This window comes from Procambarus clarkii, unplaced genomic scaffold (assembly GCF_040958095.1).
Source record: "Procambarus clarkii isolate CNS0578487 unplaced genomic scaffold, FALCON_Pclarkii_2.0 HiC_scaffold_131, whole genome shotgun sequence".
In the NCBI taxonomy this organism is placed as follows: Eukaryota; Metazoa; Arthropoda; class Malacostraca; order Decapoda; family Cambaridae; genus Procambarus; species Procambarus clarkii.
In genome coordinates this window covers 1-20961 of record NW_027189164.1, presented here as the reverse complement: position 1 = coordinate 20961, position 20961 = coordinate 1, and the positions used below count along the sequence as shown (strand labels likewise).

General features: G+C 45.7%; 1 protein-coding gene across 1 annotated transcript; it reads left to right on the top strand.

Moving 5' to 3' along the window:
• Nucleotides 1–400: 400 nt before the first annotated feature.
• On the top strand, nucleotides 401–20952 carry LOC138360911 (mucin-17-like; the record flags this gene model as incomplete). Its single annotated transcript, XM_069320411.1, has 8 exons — nucleotides 401–673; nucleotides 3110–3544; nucleotides 5987–6421; nucleotides 8865–9299; nucleotides 11743–12177; nucleotides 14620–15054; nucleotides 17498–17791; nucleotides 20339–20952. Coding segments are annotated over exons 1-8 (3356 nt in total), but the record flags the coding sequence as incomplete, so codon positions are not given.
• Between the last annotated feature and the right edge of the window lie 9 nt (nucleotides 20953–20961).

Genomic DNA, 20961 nt, shown 5'->3' with positions numbered 1-20961 from the left:
CGGCCAGCCACTCAAGGTCACAGACAACACCTCTCAACCCAGCCAGCCAGCCGTCCTCACTCACGCCGCCAGCAGCCACCCCTGATAGCACTGTTGCAGCCCTGATACACTTCGCAACGGCGCTCTCAGGTGGAGATCTCAGACTACGATATGAAATACTCAAGGAACTATACAAGGAGAACAACCTACCACCGTTTGTGATACCAGAGGCCATGTTCACCTGCTCTACTACAACATAGGCCAACCCTACACCAGCAAACCGACTACGGCAAACGACAGCACTCCGACGGCTTCTCAACCGATCTCAACATCTGCTGAACCATCAACTGTCATCGCACCTGAACCCAAAGTGACTACCAGCATAGCAGCCCCGAAATTGTTCAACCCATACACTACTGTCATGAGTTTTGTCGAAGAAAACGCTGACCCAAGAATGCAAGAATTTCATGTACCACTGAGGGACCCAGTATATGGAAACGAGGAGGGCGACGGCTTCGAATTGTCAGAATACGACCAAGAATCGATCTACCCAGTAAGCCTAGAAGGTCTGCAATCCCCACGCAGATTCCTGATTCACGACCCCAAGGACACAGAAGAACCATTGTCAATCCTGGACGTGGAAGCAGGAACAATAACGAAGAAACACAGAAACGGCGAGGAAACTGTTACCAGGGTAGTAACACACATGAAGACCCTGATGTGCAACAGCGTATGGCGAGCAGCAAGAGAAGACTTGAACGAATATGTGAAAGCGACAAGACCCACACCTTCACCAAGCACGCCAACAGACCAAACTCCACGCAAAAGAACAAAGAAAAATAACCAGCCTAGCTTCAGCACCAGATTCGCCCGAAGGTAGCCGCCTTCACCCCCCCCCCTCTTTAGGGGTATAGGGACCTAATTTTGCTCGTTTTGAGGTGGTGGAACCCCTGCAAGCTTCGGAGCAGACCAACGTGCAAGACAGAAGACGGAAGACTCCAGCTTCAAAGAAGAAAGAAGACTTCAGCTTCAAAGAAGAAAGAAGACTTCAACTCCTAAGAAGAAAGAAGACTCCACACCATGAGGAAAGAAGACCTCACACCGCCGCCCCTCCCTCTGGACCCTGCCCGCCAAGCCTAAGCCGACCAGGTGTTCAAGTAGCCTCATATTCAGCCGCGCAGCTGGGTCTAGCCCTGGCTCTATCTCTACAACTACCGACGCTTCCTCTCACCCAAGCTATTCTTTACTTATACCCACTTCAAAGCTCACCCGAAGGGTATCTTGTCCTATATTTAATTCGATTCGAGCCCACCCAAAACAGTGTGGGAAGTGGCCGAAGTGTTACCCGCGCGGCATATGGGCGAAACTCGCTTTGAAAAGTGTATATTCAATTCACTGTCCTGACATTATTTGTCGATGTATGTATTTCATTTTTGTACCAATGTGCTCGCAATAGTATGTTCTATAAGAACGTAGGTATTAATGGTCACATAAGGATGCGTTCGACCGGCAACATTTATAAAAACTACGTCGATTATACTCGTCGTGTCAATAATACAATTGTTTTACCACGATGATTCACTGCCACGCCGTTTTCTTTATTAAGCTGTTCGGCTATTAGAGAAAACAAAATTTCATGGCAAACATTTGTAAACTATTCCCAAGTTGATCGGATAATAATTTTTTTTTTTTTTTGAGATATATACAAGAGTTGTTACATTCATGTACAGCCACTAGTACACGTAGCGTTTCGGGCAGGTCCCTGGAATACGATCCCCTGCCGCGAAGAATCGTTTTTTCATCCAAGTACACATTTTACTGTTGCGTTAAACAGAGGCTACAGTTAAGGAATTGCGCCCAGTAAATCCTCCCCGGCCAGGATACGAACCCATGACATAGCGCTCGCGGAACGCCAGGCGAGTGTCTTACCACTACACCACGGAGACTGTAAATGGATTTTATACAAATATTTTGCTCGTGACTCCCGAGAGGGGCACGCGTGCGGTGTGATTAATAATATTGGTGACAACGACGGTCTGCAGGAATGCGCCAAAGTGTTTAAAAACTGCAGGGGGGTTTGGGCAAAATATGACCCATCGTCGTTTTCAGTAATTGGCATATTTTCGGTATGAAAAGTCGTAATTTGAAACTGAAAATAGGTGCAGAGAGTCAGAATTCGGCTCAAAAATCACGCTCAGGAGTCAAATTTCCGACATTTCAGACATTTTAAAAACTGCAGGGGGGTTTGGGCAAAATATGACCCATCGCCGTTTACAGTAATTGGCATATTTTCGGTATGAAACGTCGTAATTTGAAACTGAAAATAGGTGCAGAGAGTCAGAATTCGGCTCAAAAATCACGCTCAGGAGTCAAATTTCCGACATTTCAGACATTTTAAATAACACTTTCGCGCTCTCGGCGTTCAAAAAAAATCATACCCCAGATGCTTTCGCTTCGCGCGCCTATGCGGTAAGACCGAAAAAGTGTACACTTTTTTGACTGTCAATTATTGTCAATTATTGTCAATTATTGTAACAATTAATTGACTGTCCTGACAATAATTGAAGGCGCACGTATTTAACTTTGGTATCACTGTGTTCGCAATAAAATTGTCTATAAGAACATATCTATAAAATGCCGCCAAAGCATAAGGATTATCAACACCAAATAAAAAACTATTCAGATCACTAGCCGAGAGCGCCAAACAGCAACAAAATGTTTCCACTCTCTTAATAGTTGCGAAGCCTACAGTTGTCCTACATCGCTAATTGTGGTATCATTGGAATCGCAATAAAATTCTCTACACGGACATATGCATATAAATATAGATTCAATGTCGTAGCCCACCCATGCGAGCGGCGCACAACTAAACTACTGGACCAGCAGCTCCCGGGCCAGCCACTCAAGGTCACAGACAACACCTCTCAACCCAGCCAGCCAGCCGTCCTCACTCACGCCGCCAGCAGCCACCCCTGATAGCACTGTTGCAGCCCTGATACACTTCGCAACGGCGCTCTCAGGTGGAGATCTCAGACTACGATATGAAATACTCAAGGAACTATACAAGGAGAACAACCTACCACCGTTTGTGATACCAGAGGCCATGTTCACCTGCTCTACTACAACATAGGCCAACCCTACACCAGCAAACCCGACTACGGCAAACGACAGCACTCCGACGGCTTCTCAACCGATCTCAACATCTGCTGAACCATCAACTGTCATCGCACCTGAACCCAAAGTGACTACCAGCATAGCAGCCCCGAAATTGTTCAACCCATACACTACTGTCATGAGTTTTGTCGAAGAAAACGCTGACCCAAGAATGCAAGAATTTCATGTACCACTGAGGGACCCAGTATATGGAAACGAGGAGGGCGACGGCTTCGAATTGTCAGAATACGACCAAGAATCGATCTACCCAGTAAGCCTAGAAGGTCTGCAATCCCCACGCAGATTCCTGATTCACGACCCCAAGGACACAGAAGAACCATTGTCAATCCTGGACGTGGAAGCAGGAACAATAACGAAGAAACACAGAAACGGCGAGGAAACTGTTACCAGGGTAGTAACACACATGAAGACCCTGATGTGCAACAGCGTATGGCGAGCAGCAAGAGAAGACTTGAACGAATATGTGAAAGCGACAAGACCCACACCTTCACCAAGCACGCCAACAGACCAAACTCCACGCAAAAGAACAAAGAAAAATAACCAGCCTAGCTTCAGCACCAGATTCGCCCGAAGGTAGCCGCCTTCACCCCCCCCCTCTTTAGGGGTATAGGGACCTAATTTTGCTCGTTTTGAGGTGGTGGAACCCCTGCAAGCTTCGGAGCAGACCAACGTGCAAGACAGAAGACGGAAGACTCCAGCTTCAAAGAAGAAAGAAGACTTCAGCTTCAAAGAAGAAAGAAGACTTCAACTCCTAAGAAGAAAGAAGACTCCACACATCATGAGGAAAGAAGACCTCACACCGCCGCCCCTCCCTCTGGACCCTGCCCGCCAAGCCTAAGCCGACCAGGTGTTCAAGTAGCCTCATATTCAGCCGCGCAGCTGGGTCTAGCCCTGGCTCTATCTCTACAACTACCGACGCTTCCTCTCACCCAAGCTATTCTTTACTTATACCCACTTCAAAGCTCACCCGAAGGGTATCTTGTCCTATATTTAATTCGATTCGAGCCCACCCAAAACAGTGTGGGAAGTGGCCGAAGTGTTACCCGCGGCGGCATATGGGCGAAACTCGCTTTGAAAAGTGTATATTCAATTCACTGTCCTGACATTATTTGTCGATGTATGTATTTCATTTTTGTACCAATGTGCTCGCAATAGTATGTTCTATAAGAACGTAGGTATTAATGGTCACATAAGGATGCGTTCGACCGGCAACATTTATAAAAACTACGTCGATTATACTCGTCGTGTCAATAATACAATTGTTTTACCACGATGATTCACTGCCACGCCGTTTTCTTTATTAAGCTGTTCGGCTATTAGAGAAAACAAAATTTCATGGCAAACATTTGTAAACTATTCCCAAGTTGATCGGATAATAATTTTTTTTTTTTTTTGAGATATATACAAGAGTTGTTACATTCATGTACAGCCACTAGTACACGTAGCGTTTCGGGCAGGTCCCTGGAATACGATCCCCTGCCGCGAAGAATCGTTTTTTCATCCAAGTACACATTTTACTGTTGCGTTAAACAGAGGCTACAGTTAAGGAATTGCGCCCAGTAAATCCTCCCCGGCCAGGATACGAACCCATGACATAGCGCTCGCGGAACGCCAGGCGAGTGTCTTACCACTACACCACGGAGACTGTAAATGGATTTTATACAAATATTTTGCTCGTGACTCCCGAGAGGGGCACGCGTGCGGTGTGATTAATAATATTGGTGACAACGACGGTCTGCAGGAATGCGCCAAAGTGTTTAAAAACTGCAGGGGGGTTTGGGCAAAATATGACCCATCGTCGTTTTCAGTAATTGGCATATTTTCGGTATGAAAAGTCGTAATTTGAAACTGAAAATAGGTGCAGAGAGTCAGAATTCGGCTCAAAAATCACGCTCAGGAGTCAAATTTCCGACATTTCAGACATTTTAAAAACTGCAGGGGGGTTTGGGCAAAATATGACCCATCGCCGTTTACAGTAATTGGCATATTTTCGGTATGAAACGTCGTAATTTGAAACTGAAAATAGGTGCAGAGAGTCAGAATTCGGCTCAAAAATCACGCTCAGGAGTCAAATTTCCGACATTTCAGACATTTTAAATAACACTTTCGCGCTCTCGGCGTTCAAAAAAAAATCATACCCCAGATGCTTTTGGCGCTTCGCGCGCCTATGCGGTAAGACCGAAAAAGTGTACACTTTTTTGACTGTCAATTATTGTCAATTATTGTCAATTATTGTAACAATTAATTGACTGTCCTGACAATAATTGAAGGCGCACGTATTTAACTTTGGTATCACTGTGTTCGCAATAAAATTGTCTATAAGAACATATCTATAAAATGCCGCCAAAGCATAAGGATTATCAACACCAAATAAAAAACTATTCAGATCACTAGCCGAGAGCGCCAAACAGCAACAAAATGTTTCCACTCTCTTAATAGTTGCGAAGCCTACAGTTGTCCTACATCGCTAATTGTGGTATCATTGGAATCGCAATAAAATTCTCTACACGGACATATGCATATAAATATAGATTCAATGTCGTAGCCCACCCATGCGAGCGGCGCACAACTAAACTACTGGACCAGCAGCTCCCGGGCCAGCCACTCAAGGTCACAGACAACACCTCTCAACCCAGCCAGCCAGCCGTCCTCACTCACGCCGCCAGCAGCCACCCCTGATAGCACTGTTGCAGCCCTGATACACTTCGCAACGGCGCTCTCAGGTGGAGATCTCAGACTACGATATGAAATACTCAAGGAACTATACAAGGAGAACAACCTACCACCGTTTGTGATACCAGAGGCCATGTTCACCTGCTCTACTACAACATAGGCCAACCCTACACCAGCAAACCCGACTACGGCAAACGACAGCACTCCGACGGCTTCTCAACCGATCTCAACATCTGCTGAACCATCAACTGTCATCGCACCTGAACCCAAAGTGACTACCAGCATAGCAGCCCCGAAATTGTTCAACCCATACACTACTGTCATGAGTTTTGTCGAAGAAAACGCTGACCCAAGAATGCAAGAATTTCATGTACCACTGAGGGACCCAGTATATGGAAACGAGGAGGGCGACGGCTTCGAATTGTCAGAATACGACCAAGAATCGATCTACCCAGTAAGCCTAGAAGGTCTGCAATCCCCACGCAGATTCCTGATTCACGACCCCAAGGACACAGAAGAACCATTGTCAATCCTGGACGTGGAAGCAGGAACAATAACGAAGAAACACAGAAACGGCGAGGAAACTGTTACCAGGGTAGTAACACACATGAAGACCCTGATGTGCAACAGCGTATGGCGAGCAGCAAGAGAAGACTTGAACGAATATGTGAAAGCGACAAGACCCACACCTTCACCAAGCACGCCAACAGACCAAACTCCACGCAAAAGAACAAAGAAAAATAACCAGCCTAGCTTCAGCACCAGATTCGCCCGAAGGTAGCCGCCTTCACCCCCCCCCCTCTTTAGGGGTATAGGGACCTAATTTTGCTCGTTTTGAGGTGGTGGAACCCCTGCAAGCTTCGGAGCAGACCAACGTGCAAGACAGAAGACGGAAGACTCCAGCTTCAAAGAAGAAAGAAGACTTCAGCTTCAAAGAAGAAAGAAGACTTCAACTCCTAAGAAGAAAGAAGACTCCACACATCATGAGGAAAGAAGACCTCACACCGCCGCCCCTCCCTCTGGACCCTGCCCGCCAAGCCTAAGCCGACCAGGTGTTCAAGTAGCCTCATATTCAGCCGCGCAGCTGGGTCTAGCCCTGGCTCTATCTCTACAACTACCGACGCTTCCTCTCACCCAAGCTATTCTTTACTTATACCCACTTCAAAGCTCACCCGAAGGGTATCTTGTCCTATATTTAATTCGATTCGAGCCCACCCAAAACAGTGTGGGAAGTGGCCGAAGTGTTACCCGCGGCGGCATATGGGCGAAACTCGCTTTGAAAAGTGTATATTCAATTCACTGTCCTGACATTATTTGTCGATGTATGTATTTCATTTTTGTACCAATGTGCTCGCAATAGTATGTTCTATAAGAACGTAGGTATTAATGGTCACATAAGGATGCGTTCGACCGGCAACATTTATAAAAACTACGTCGATTATACTCGTCGTGTCAATAATACAATTGTTTTACCACGATGATTCACTGCCACGCCGTTTTCTTTATTAAGCTGTTCGGCTATTAGAGAAAACGAAAATTTCATGGCAAACATTTGTAAACTATTCCCAAGTTGATCGGATAATAATTTTTTTTTTTTTTTGAGATATATACAAGAGTTGTTACATTCATGTACAGCCACTAGTACACGTAGCGTTTCGGGCAGGTCCCTGGAATACGATCCCCTGCCGCGAAGAATCGTTTTTTCATCCAAGTACACATTTTACTGTTGCGTTAAACAGAGGCTACAGTTAAGGAATTGCGCCCAGTAAATCCTCCCCGGCCAGGATACGAACCCATGACATAGCGCTCGCGGAACGCCAGGCGAGTGTCTTACCACTACACCACGGAGACTGTAAATGGATTTTATACAAATATTTTGCTCGTGACTCCCGAGAGGGGCACGCGTGCGGTGTGATTAATAATATTGGTGACAACGACGGTCTGCAGGAATGCGCCAAAGTGTTTAAAAACTGCAGGGGGGTTTGGGCAAAATATGACCCATCGTCGTTTTCAGTAATTGGCATATTTTCGGTATGAAAAGTCGTAATTTGAAACTGAAAATAGGTGCAGAGAGTCAGAATTCGGCTCAAAAATCACGCTCAGGAGTCAAATTTCCGACATTTCAGACATTTTAAAAACTGCAGGGGGGTTTGGGCAAAATATGACCCATCGCCGTTTACAGTAATTGGCATATTTTCGGTATGAAACGTCGTAATTTGAAACTGAAAATAGGTGCAGAGAGTCAGAATTCGGCTCAAAAATCACGCTCAGGAGTCAAATTTCCGACATTTCAGACATTTTAAATAACACTTTCGCGCTCTCGGCGTTCAAAAAAAATCATACCCCAGATGCTTTTGGCGCTTCGCGCGCCTATGCGGTAAGACCGAAAAAGTGTACACTTTTTTGACTGTCAATTATTGTCAATTATTGTCAATTATTGTAACAATTAATTGACTGTCCTGACAATAATTGAAGGCGCACGTATTTAACTTTGGTATCACTGTGTTCGCAATAAAATTGTCTATAAGAACATATCTATAAAATGCCGCCAAAGCATAAGGATTATCAACACCAAATAAAAAACTATTCAGATCACTAGCCGAGAGCGCCAAACAGCAACAAAATGTTTCCACTCTCTTAATAGTTGCGAAGCCTACAGTTGTCCTACATCGCTAATTGTGGTATCATTGGAATCGCAATAAAATTCTCTACACGGACATATGCATATAAATATAGATTCAATGTCGTAGCCCACCCATGCGAGCGGCGCACAACTAAACTACTGGACCAGCAGCTCCCGGGCCAGCCACTCAAGGTCACAGACAACACCTCTCAACCCAGCCAGCCAGCCGTCCTCACTCACGCCGCCAGCAGCCACCCCTGATAGCACTGTTGCAGCCCTGATACACTTCGCAACGGCGCTCTCAGGTGGAGATCTCAGACTACGATATGAAATACTCAAGGAACTATACAAGGAGAACAACCTACCACCGTTTGTGATACCAGAGGCCATGTTCACCTGCTCTACTACAACATAGGCCAACCCTACACCAGCAAACCCGACTACGGCAAACGACAGCACTCCGACGGCTTCTCAACCGATCTCAACATCTGCTGAACCATCAACTGTCATCGCACCTGAACCCAAAGTGACTACCAGCATAGCAGCCCCGAAATTGTTCAACCCATACACTACTGTCATGAGTTTTGTCGAAGAAAACGCTGACCCAAGAATGCAAGAATTTCATGTACCACTGAGGGACCCAGTATATGGAAACGAGGAGGGCGACGGCTTCGAATTGTCAGAATACGACCAAGAATCGATCTACCCAGTAAGCCTAGAAGGTCTGCAATCCCCACGCAGATTCCTGATTCACGACCCCAAGGACACAGAAGAACCATTGTCAATCCTGGACGTGGAAGCAGGAACAATAACGAAGAAACACAGAAACGGCGAGGAAACTGTTACCAGGGTAGTAACACACATGAAGACCCTGATGTGCAACAGCGTATGGCGAGCAGCAAGAGAAGACTTGAACGAATATGTGAAAGCGACAAGACCCACACCTTCACCAAGCACGCCAACAGACCAAACTCCACGCAAAAGAACAAAGAAAAATAACCAGCCTAGCTTCAGCACCAGATTCGCCCGAAGGTAGCCGCCTTCACCCCCCCCCCTCTTTAGGGGTATAGGGACCTAATTTTGCTCGTTTTGAGGTGGTGGAACCCCTGCAAGCTTCGGAGCAGACCAACGTGCAAGACAGAAGACGGAAGACTCCAGCTTCAAAGAAGAAAGAAGACTTCAGCTTCAAAGAAGAAAGAAGACTTCAACTCCTAAGAAGAAAGAAGACTCCACACATCATGAGGAAAGAAGACCTCACACCGCCGCCCCTCCCTCTGGACCCTGCCCGCCAAGCCTAAGCCGACCAGGTGTTCAAGTAGCCTCATATTCAGCCGCGCAGCTGGGTCTAGCCCTGGCTCTATCTCTACAACTACCGACGCTTCCTCTCACCCAAGCTATTCTTTACTTATACCCACTTCAAAGCTCACCCGAAGGGTATCTTGTCCTATATTTAATTCGATTCGAGCCCACCCAAAACAGTGTGGGAAGTGGCCGAAGTGTTACCCGCGGCGGCATATGGGCGAAACTCGCTTTGAAAAGTGTATATTCAATTCACTGTCCTGACATTATTTGTCGATGTATGTATTTCATTTTTGTACCAATGTGCTCGCAATAGTATGTTCTATAAGAACGTAGGTATTAATGGTCACATAAGGATGCGTTCGACCGGCAACATTTATAAAAACTACGTCGATTATACTCGTCGTGTCAATAATACAATTGTTTTACCACGATGATTCACTGCCACGCCGTTTTCTTTATTAAGCTGTTCGGCTATTAGAGAAAACGAAAATTTCATGGCAAACATTTGTAAACTATTCCCAAGTTGATCGGATAATAATTTTTTTTTTTTTTTGAGATATATACAAGAGTTGTTACATTCATGTACAGCCACTAGTACACGTAGCGTTTCGGGCAGGTCCCTGGAATACGATCCCCTGCCGCGAAGAATCGTTTTTTCATCCAAGTACACATTTTACTGTTGCGTTAAACAGAGGCTACAGTTAAGGAATTGCGCCCAGTAAATCCTCCCCGGCCAGGATACGAACCCATGACATAGCGCTCGCGGAACGCCAGGCGAGTGTCTTACCACTACACCACGGAGACTGTAAATGGATTTTATACAAATATTTTGCTCGTGACTCCCGAGAGGGGCACGCGTGCGGTGTGATTAATAATATTGGTGACAACGACGGTCTGCAGGAATGCGCCAAAGTGTTTAAAAACTGCAGGGGGGTTTGGGCAAAATATGACCCATCGTCGTTTTCAGTAATTGGCATATTTTCGGTATGAAAAGTCGTAATTTGAAACTGAAAATAGGTGCAGAGAGTCAGAATTCGGCTCAAAAATCACGCTCAGGAGTCAAATTTCCGACATTTCAGACATTTTAAAAACTGCAGGGGGGTTTGGGCAAAATATGACCCATCGCCGTTTACAGTAATTGGCATATTTTCGGTATGAAACGTCGTAATTTGAAACTGAAAATAGGTGCAGAGAGTCAGAATTCGGCTCAAAAATCACGCTCAGGAGTCAAATTTCCGACATTTCAGACATTTTAAATAACACTTTCGCGCTCTCGGCGTTCAAAAAAAATCATACCCCAGATGCTTTCGGCGCTTCGCGCGCCTATGCGGTAAGACCGAAAAAGTGTACACTTTTTTGACTGTCAATTATTGTCAATTATTGTCAATTATTGTAACAATTAATTGACTGTCCTGACAATAATTGAAGGCGCACGTATTTAACTTTGGTATCACTGTGTTCGCAATAAAATTGTCTATAAGAACATATCTATAAAATGCCGCCAAAGCATAAGGATTATCAACACCAAATAAAAAACTATTCAGATCACTAGCCGAGAGCGCCAAACAGCAACAAAATGTTTCCACTCTCTTAATAGTTGCGAAGCCTACAGTTGTCCTACATCGCTAATTGTGGTATCATTGGAATCGCAATAAAATTCTCTACACGGACATATGCATATAAATATAGATTCAATGTCGTAGCCCACCCATGCGAGCGGCGCACAACTAAACTACTGGACCAGCAGCTCCCGGGCCAGCCACTCAAGGTCACAGACAACACCTCTCAACCCAGCCAGCCAGCCGTCCTCACTCACGCCGCCAGCAGCCACCCCTGATAGCACTGTTGCAGCCCTGATACACTTCGCAACGGCGCTCTCAGGTGGAGATCTCAGACTACGATATGAAATACTCAAGGAACTATACAAGGAGAACAACCTACCACCGTTTGTGATACCAGAGGCCATGTTCACCTGCTCTACTACAACATAGGCCAACCCTACACCAGCAAACCCGACTACGGCAAACGACAGCACTCCGACGGCTTCTCAACCGATCTCAACATCTGCTGAACCATCAACTGTCATCGCACCTGAACCCAAAGTGACTACCAGCATAGCAGCCCCGAAATTGTTCAACCCATACACTACTGTCATGAGTTTTGTCGAAGAAAACGCTGACCCAAGAATGCAAGAATTTCATGTACCACTGAGGGACCCAGTATATGGAAACGAGGAGGGCGACGGCTTCGAATTGTCAGAATACGACCAAGAATCGATCTACCCAGTAAGCCTAGAAGGTCTGCAATCCCCACGCAGATTCCTGATTCACGACCCCAAGGACACAGAAGAACCATTGTCAATCCTGGACGTGGAAGCAGGAACAATAACGAAGAAACACAGAAACGGCGAGGAAACTGTTACCAGGGTAGTAACACACATGAAGACCCTGATGTGCAACAGCGTATGGCGAGCAGCAAGAGAAGACTTGAACGAATATGTGAAAGCGACAAGACCCACACCTTCACCAAGCACGCCAACAGACCAAACTCCACGCAAAAGAACAAAGAAAAATAACCAGCCTAGCTTCAGCACCAGATTCGCCCGAAGGTAGCCGCCTTCACCCCCCCCCTCTTTAGGGGTATAGGGACCTAATTTTGCTCGTTTTGAGGTGGTGGAACCCCTGCAAGCTTCGGAGCAGACCAACGTGCAAGACAGAAGACGGAAGACTCCAGCTTCAAAGAAGAAAGAAGACTTCAGCTTCAAAGAAGAAAGAAGACTTCAACTCCTAAGAAGAAAGAAGACTCCACACATCATGAGGAAAGAAGACCTCACACCGCCGCCCTCCCTCTGGACCCTGCCCGCCAAGCCTAAGCCGACCAGGTGTTCAAGTAGCCTCATATTCAGCCGCGCAGCTGGGTCTAGCCCTGGCTCTATCTCTACAACTACCGACGCTTCCTCTCACCCAAGCTATTCTTTACTTATACCCACTTCAAAGCTCACCCGAAGGGTATCTTGTCCTATATTTAATTCGATTCGAGCCCACCCAAAACAGTGTGGGAAGTGGCCGAAGTGTTACCCGCGGCGGCATATGGGCGAAACTCGCTTTGAAAAGTGTATATTCAATTCACTGTCCTGACATTATTTGTCGATGTATGTATTTCATTTTTGTACCAATGTGCTCGCAATAGTATGTTCTATAAGAACGTAGGTATTAATGGTCACATAAGGATGCGTTCGACCGGCAACATTTATAAAAACTACGTCGATTATACTCGTCGTGTCAATAATACAATTGTTTTACCACGATGATTCACTGCCACGCCGTTTTCTTTATTAAGCTGTTCGGCTATTAGAGAAAACGAAAATTTCATGGCAAACATTTGTAAACTATTCCCAAGTTGATCGGATAATAATTTTTTTTTTTTTTTAGATATATACAAGAGTTGTTACATTCATGTACAGCCACTAGTACACGTAGCGTTTCGGGCAGGTCCCTGGAATACGATCCCCTGCCGCGAAGAATCGTTTTTTCATCCAAGTACACATTTTACTGTTGCGTTAAACAGAGGCTACAGTTAAGGAATTGCGCCCAGTAAATCCTCCCCGGCCAGGATACGAACCCATGACATAGCGCTCGCGGAACGCCAGGCGAGTGTCTTACCACTACACCACGGAGACTGTAAATGGATTTTATACAAATATTTTTGCTCGTGACTCCCGAGAGGGGCACGCGTGCGGTGTGATTAATAATATTGGTGACAACGACGGTCTGCAGGAATGCGCCAAAGTGTTTAAAAACTGCAGGGGGGTTTGGGCAAAATATGACCCATCGTCGTTTTCAGTAATTGGCATATTTTCGGTATGAAAAGTCGTAATTTGAAACTGAAAATAGGTGCAGAGAGTCAGAATTCGGCTCAAAAATCACGCTCAGGAGTCAAATTTCCGACATTTCAGACATTTTAAAAACTGCAGGGGGGTTTGGGCAAAATATGACCCATCGCCGTTTACAGTAATTGGCATATTTTCGGTATGAAACGTCGTAATTTGAAACTGAAAATAGGTGCAGAGAGTCAGAATTCGGCTCAAAAATCACGCTCAGGAGTCAAATTTCCGACATTTCAGACATTTTAAATAACACTTTCGCGCTCTCGGCGTTCAAAAAAAAATCATACCCCAGATGCTTTCGGCGCTTCGCGCGCCTATGCGGTAAGACCGAAAAAGTGTACACTTTTTTGACTGTCAATTATTGTCAATTATTGTCAATTATTGTAACAATTAATTGACTGTCCTGACAATAATTGAAGGCGCACGTATTTAACTTTGGTATCACTGTGTTCGCAATAAAATTGTCTATAAGAACATATCTATAAAATGCCGCCAAAGCATAAGGATTATCAACACCAAATAAAAAACTATTCAGATCACTAGCCGAGAGCGCCAAACAGCAACAAAATGTTTCCACTCTCTTAATAGTTGCGAAGCCTACAGTTGTCCTACATCGCTAATTGTGGTATCATTGGAATCGCAATAAAATTCTCTACACGGACATATGCATATAAATATAGATTCAATGTCGTAGCCCACCCATGCGAGCGGCGCACAACTAAACTACTGGACCAGCAGCTCCCGGGCCAGCCACTCAAGGTCACAGACAACACCTCTCAACCCAGCCAGCCAGCCGTCCTCACTCACGCCGCCAGCAGCCACCCCTGATAGCACTGTTGCAGCCCTGATACACTTCGCAACGGCGCTCTCAGGTGGAGATCTCAGACTACGATATGAAATACTCAAGGAACTATACAAGGAGAACAACCTACCACCGTTTGTGATACCAGAGGCCATGTTCACCTGCTCTACTACAACATAGGCCAACCCTACACCAGCAAACCCGACTACGGCAAACGACAGCACTCCGACGGCTTCTCAACCGATCTCAACATCTGCTGAACCATCAACTGTCATCGCACCTGAACCCAAAGTGACTACCAGCATAGCAGCCCCGAAATTGTTCAACCCATACACTACTGTCATGAGTTTTGTCGAAGAAAACGCTGACCCAAGAATGCAAGAATTTCATGTACCACTGAGGGACCCAGTATATGGAAACGAGGAGGGCGACGGCTTCGAATTGTCAGAATACGACCAAGAATCGATCTACCCAGTAAGCCTAGAAGGTCTGCAATCCCCACGCAGATTCCTGATTCACGACCCCAAGGACACAGAAGAACCATTGTCAATCCTGGACGTGGAAGCAGGAACAATAACGAAGAAACACAGAAACGGCGAGGAAACTGTTACCAGGGTAGTAACACACATGAAGACCCTGATGTGCAACAGCGTATGGCGAGCAGCAAGAGAAGACTTGAACGAATATGTGAAAGCGACAAGACCCACACCTTCACCAAGCACGCCAACAGACCAAACTCCACGCAAAAGAACAAAGAAAAATAACCAGCCTAGCTTCAGCACCAGATTCGCCCGAAGGTAGCCGCCTTCACCCCCCCCCTCTTTAGGGGTATAGGGACCTAATTTTGCTCGTTTTGAGGTGGTGGAACCCCTGCAAGCTTCGGAGCAGACCAACGTGCAAGACAGAAGACGGAAGACTCCAGCTTCAAAGAAGAAAGAAGACTTCAGCTTCAAAGAAGAAAGAAGACTTCAACTCCTAAGAAGAAAGAAGACTCCACACATCATGAGGAAAGAAGACCTCACACCGCCGCCCCTCCCTCTGGACCCTGCCCGCCAAGCCTAAGCCGACCAGGTGTTCAAGTAGCCTCATATTCAGCCGCGCAGCTGGGTCTAGCCCTGGCTCTATCTCTACAACTACCGACGCTTCCTCTCACCCAAGCTATTCTTTACTTATACCCACTTCAAAGCTCACCCGAAGGGTATCTTGTCCTATATTTAATTCGATTCGAGCCCACCCAAAACAGTGTGGGAAGTGGCCGAAGTGTTACCCGCGGCGGCATATGGGCGAAACTCGCTTTGAAAAGTGTATATTCAATTCACTGTCCTGACATTATTTGTCGATGTATGTATTTCATTTTTGTACCAATGTGCTCGCAATAGTATGTTCTATAAGAACGTAGGTATTAATGGTCACATAAGGATGCGTTCGACCGGCAACATTTATAAAAACTACGTCGATTATACTCGTCGTGTCAATAATACAATTGTTTTACCACGATGATTCACTGCCACGCCGTTTTCTTTATTAAGCTGTTCGGCTATTAGAGAAAACGAAAATTTCATGGCAAACATTTGTAAACTATTCCCAAGTTGATCGGATAATAATTTTTTTTTTTTTTTTGAGATATATACAAGAGTTGTTACATTCATGTACAGCCACTAGTACACGTAGCGTTTCGGGCAGGTCCCTGGAATACGATCCCCTGCCGCGAAGAATCGTTTTTTCATCCAAGTACACATTTTACTGTTGCGTTAAACAGAGGCTACAGTTAAGGAATTGCGCCCAGTAAATCCTCCCCGGCCAGGATACGAACCCATGACATAGCGCTCGCGGAACGCCAGGCGAGTGTCTTACCACTACACCACGGAGACTGTAAATGGATTTTATACAAATATTTTGCTCGTGACTCCCGAGAGGGGCACGCGTGCGGTGTGATTAATAATATTGGTGACAACGACGGTCTGCAGGAATGCGCCAAAGTGTTTAAAAACTGCAGGGGGGTTTGGGCAAAATATGACCCATCGTCGTTTTCAGTAATTGGCATATTTTCGGTATGAAAAGTCGTAATTTGAAACTGAAAATAGGTGCAGAGAGTCAGAATTCGGCTCAAAAATCACGCTCAGGAGTCAAATTTCCGACATTTCAGACATTTTAAAAACTGCAGGGGGGTTTGGGCAAAATATGACCCATCGCCGTTTACAGTAATTGGCATATTTTCGGTATGAAACGTCGTAATTTGAAACTGAAAATAGGTGCAGAGAGTCAGAATTCGGCTCAAAAATCACGCTCAGGAGTCAAATTTCCGACATTTCAGACATTTTAAATAACACTTTCGCGCTCTCGGCGTTCAAAAAAAAATCATACCCCAGATGCTTTGGCGCTTCGCGCGCCTATGCGGTAAGACCGAAAAAGTGTACACTTTTTTGACTGTCAATTATTGTCAATTATTGTCAATTATTGTAACAATTAATTGACTGTCCTGACAATAATTGAAGGCGCACGTATTTAACTTTGGTATCACTGTGTTCGCAATAAAATTGTCTATAAGAACATATCTATAAAATGCCGCCAAAGCATAAGGATTATCAACACCAAATAAAAAACTATTCAGATCACTAGCCGAGAGCGCCAAACAGCAACAAAATGTTTCCACTCTCTTAATAGTTGCGAAGCCTACAGTTGTCCTACATCGCTAATTGTGGTATCATTGGAATCGCAATAAAATTCTCTACACGGACATATGCATATAAATATAGATTCAATGTCGTAGCCCACCCATGCGAGCGGCGCACAACTAAACTACTGGACCAGCAGCTCCCGGGCCAGCCACTCAAGGTCACAGACAACACCTCTCAACCCAGCCAGCCAGCCGTCCTCACTCACGCCGCCAGCAGCCACCCCTGATAGCACTGTTGCAGCCCTGATACACTTCGCAACGGCGCTCTCAGGTGGAGATCTCAGACTACGATATGAAATACTCAAGGAACTATACAAGGAGAACAACCTACCACCGTTTGTGATACCAGAGGCCATGTTCACCTGCTCTACTACAACATAGGCCAACCCTACACCAGCAAACCCGACTACGGCAAACGACAGCACTCCGACGGCTTCTCAACCGATCTCAACATCTGCTGAACCATCAACTGTCATCGCACCTGAACCCAAAGTGACTACCAGCATAGCAGCCCCGAAATTGTTCAACCCATACACTACTGTCATGAGTTTTGTCGAAGAAAACGCTGACCCAAGAATGCAAGAATTTCATGTACCACTGAGGGACCCAGTATATGGAAACGAGGAGGGCGACGGCTTCGAATTGTCAGAATACGACCAAGAATCGATCTACCCAGTAAGCCTAGAAGGTCTGCAATCCCACGCAGATTCCTGATTCACGACCCCAAGGACACAGAAGAACCATTGTCAATCCTGGACGTGGAAGCAGGAACAATAACGAAGAAACACAGAAACGGCGAGGAAACTGTTACCAGGGTAGTAACACACATGAAGACCCTGATGTGCAACAGCGTATGGCGAGCAGCAAGAGAAGACTTGAACGAATATGTGAAAGCGACAAGACCCACACCTTCACCAAGCACGCCAACAGACCAAACTCCACGCAAAAGAACAAAGAAAAATAACCAGCCTAGCTTCAGCACCAGATTCGCCCGAAGGTAGCCGCCTTCACCCCCCCCCTCTTTAGGGGTATAGGGACCTAATTTTGCTCGTTTTGAGGTGGTGGAACCCCTGCAAGCTTCGGAGCAGACCAACGTGCAAGACAGAAGACGGAAGACTCCAGCTTCAAAGAAGAAAGAAGACTTCAGCTTCAAAGAAGAAAGAAGACTTCAACTCCTAAGAAGAAAGAAGACTCCACACATCATGAGGAAAGAAGACCTCACACCGCCGCCCCTCCCTCTGGACCCTGCCCGCCAAGCCTAAGCCGACCAGGTGTTCAAGTAGCCTCATATTCAGCCGCGCAGCTGGGTCTAGCCCTGGCTCTATCTCTACAACTACCGACGCTTCCTCTCACCCAAGCTATTCTTTACTTATACCCACTTCAAAGCTCACCCGAAGGGTATCTTGTCCTATATTTAATTCGATTCGAGCCCACCCAAAACAGTGTGGGAAGTGGCCGAAGTGTTACCCGCGGCGGCATATGGGCGAAACTCGCTTTGAAAAGTGTATATTCAATTCACTGTCCTGACATTATTTGTCGATGTATGTATTTCATTTTTGTACCAATGTGCTCGCAATAGTATGTTCTATAAGAACGTAGGTATTAATGGTCACATAAGGATGCGTTCGACCGGCAACATTTATAAAAACTACGTCGATTATACTCGTCGTGTCAATAATACAATTGTTTTACCACGATGATTCACTGCCACGCCGTTTTCTTTATTAAGCTGTTCGGCTATTAGAGAAAACGAAAATTTCATGGCAAACATTTGTAAACTATTCCCAAGTTGATCGGATAATAATTTTTTTTTTTTTTTGAGATATATACAAGAGTTGTTACATTCATGTACAGCCACTAGTACACGTAGCGTTTCGGGCAGGTCCCTGGAATACGATCCCCTGCCGCGAAGAATCGTTTTTTCATCCAAGTACACATTTTACTGTTGCGTTAAACAGAGGCTACAGTTAAGGAATTGCGCCCAGTAAATCCTCCCCGGCCAGGATACGAACCCATGACATAGCGCTCGCGGAACGCCAGGCGAGTGTCTTACCACTACACCACGGAGACTGTAAATGGATTTTATACAAATTTTTTTGCTCGTGACTCCCGAGAGGGGCACGCGTGCGGTGTGATTAATAATATTGGTGACAACGACGGTCTGCAGGAATGCGCCAAAGTGTTTAAAAACTGCAGGGGGGTTTGGGCAAAATATGACCCATCGTCGTTTTCAGTAATTGGCATATTTTCGGTATGAAAAGTCGTAATTTGAAACTGAAAATAGGTGCAGAGAGTCAGAATTCGGCTCAAAAATCACGCTCAGGAGTCAAATTTCCGACATTTCAGACATTTTAAAAACTGCAGGGGGGTTTGGGCAAAATATGACCCATCGCCGTTTACAGTAATTGGCATATTTTCGGTATGAAACGTCGTAATTTGAAACTGAAAATAGGTGCAGAGAGTCAGAATTCGGCTCAAAAATCACGCTCAGGAGTCAAATTTCCGACATTTCAGACATTTTAAATAACACTTTCGCGCTCTCGGCGTTCAAAAAAAAATCATACCCCAGATGCTTTCGGCGCTTCGCGCGCCTATGCGGTAAGACCGAAAAAGTGTACACTTTTTTGACTGTCCTTATTGTAACAATTAATTTGAAGAAGCGCACGTATTTAACTTTGGTATCACTGTGTTCGCAATAAAATTGTCTATAAGAACATATCTATAAAATGCCGCCAAAGCATAAGGATTATCAACACCAAATAAAAAACTATTCAGATCACTAGCCGAGAGCGCCAAACAGCAACAAAATGTTTCCACTCTCTTAATAGTTGCGAAGCCTACAGTTGTCCTACATCGCTAATTGTGGTATCATTGGAATCGCAATAAAATTCTCTACACGGACATATGCATATAAATATAGATTCAATGTCGTAGCCCACCCATGCGAGCGGCGCACAACTAAACTACTGGACCAGCAGCTCCCGGGCCAGCCACTCAAGGTCACAGACAACACCTCTCAACCCAGCCAGCCAGCCGTCCTCACTCACGCCGCCAGCAGCCACCCCTGATAGCACTGTTGCAGCCCTGATACACTTCGCAACGGCGCTCTCAGGTGGAGATCTCAGACTACGATATGAAATACTCAAGGAACTATACAAGGAGAACAACCTACCACCGTTTGTGATACCAGAGGCCATGTTCACCTGCTCTACTACAACATAGGCCAACCCTACACCAGCAAACCCGACTACGGCAAACGACAGCACTCCGACGGCTTCTCAACCGATCTCAACATCTGCTGAACCATCAACTGTCATCGCACCTGAACCCAAAGTGACTACCAGCATAGCAGCCCCGAAATTGTTCAACCCATACACTACTGTCATGAGTTTTGTCGAAGAAAACGCTGACCCAAGAATGCAAGAATTTCATGTACCACTGAGGGACCCAGTATATGGAAACGAGGAGGGCGACGGCTTCGAATTGTCAGAATACGACCAAGAATCGATCTACCCAGTAAGCCTAGAAGGTCTGCAATCCCCACGCAGATTCCTGATTCACGACCCCAAGGACACAGAAGAACCATTGTCAATCCTGGACGTGGAAGCAGGAACAATAACGAAGAAACAGAAACGGCGAGGAAACTGTTACCAGGGTAGTAACACACATGAAACCCTGATGTGCAACAGCGTATGGCGAGCAGCAAGAGAAGACTTGAACGAATATGTGAAAGCGACAAGACCCACACCTTCACCAAGCACGCCAACAGACCAAACTCCACGCAAAAGAACAAAGAAAAATAACCAGCCTAGCTTCAGCACCAGATTCGCCCGAAGGTAGCCGCC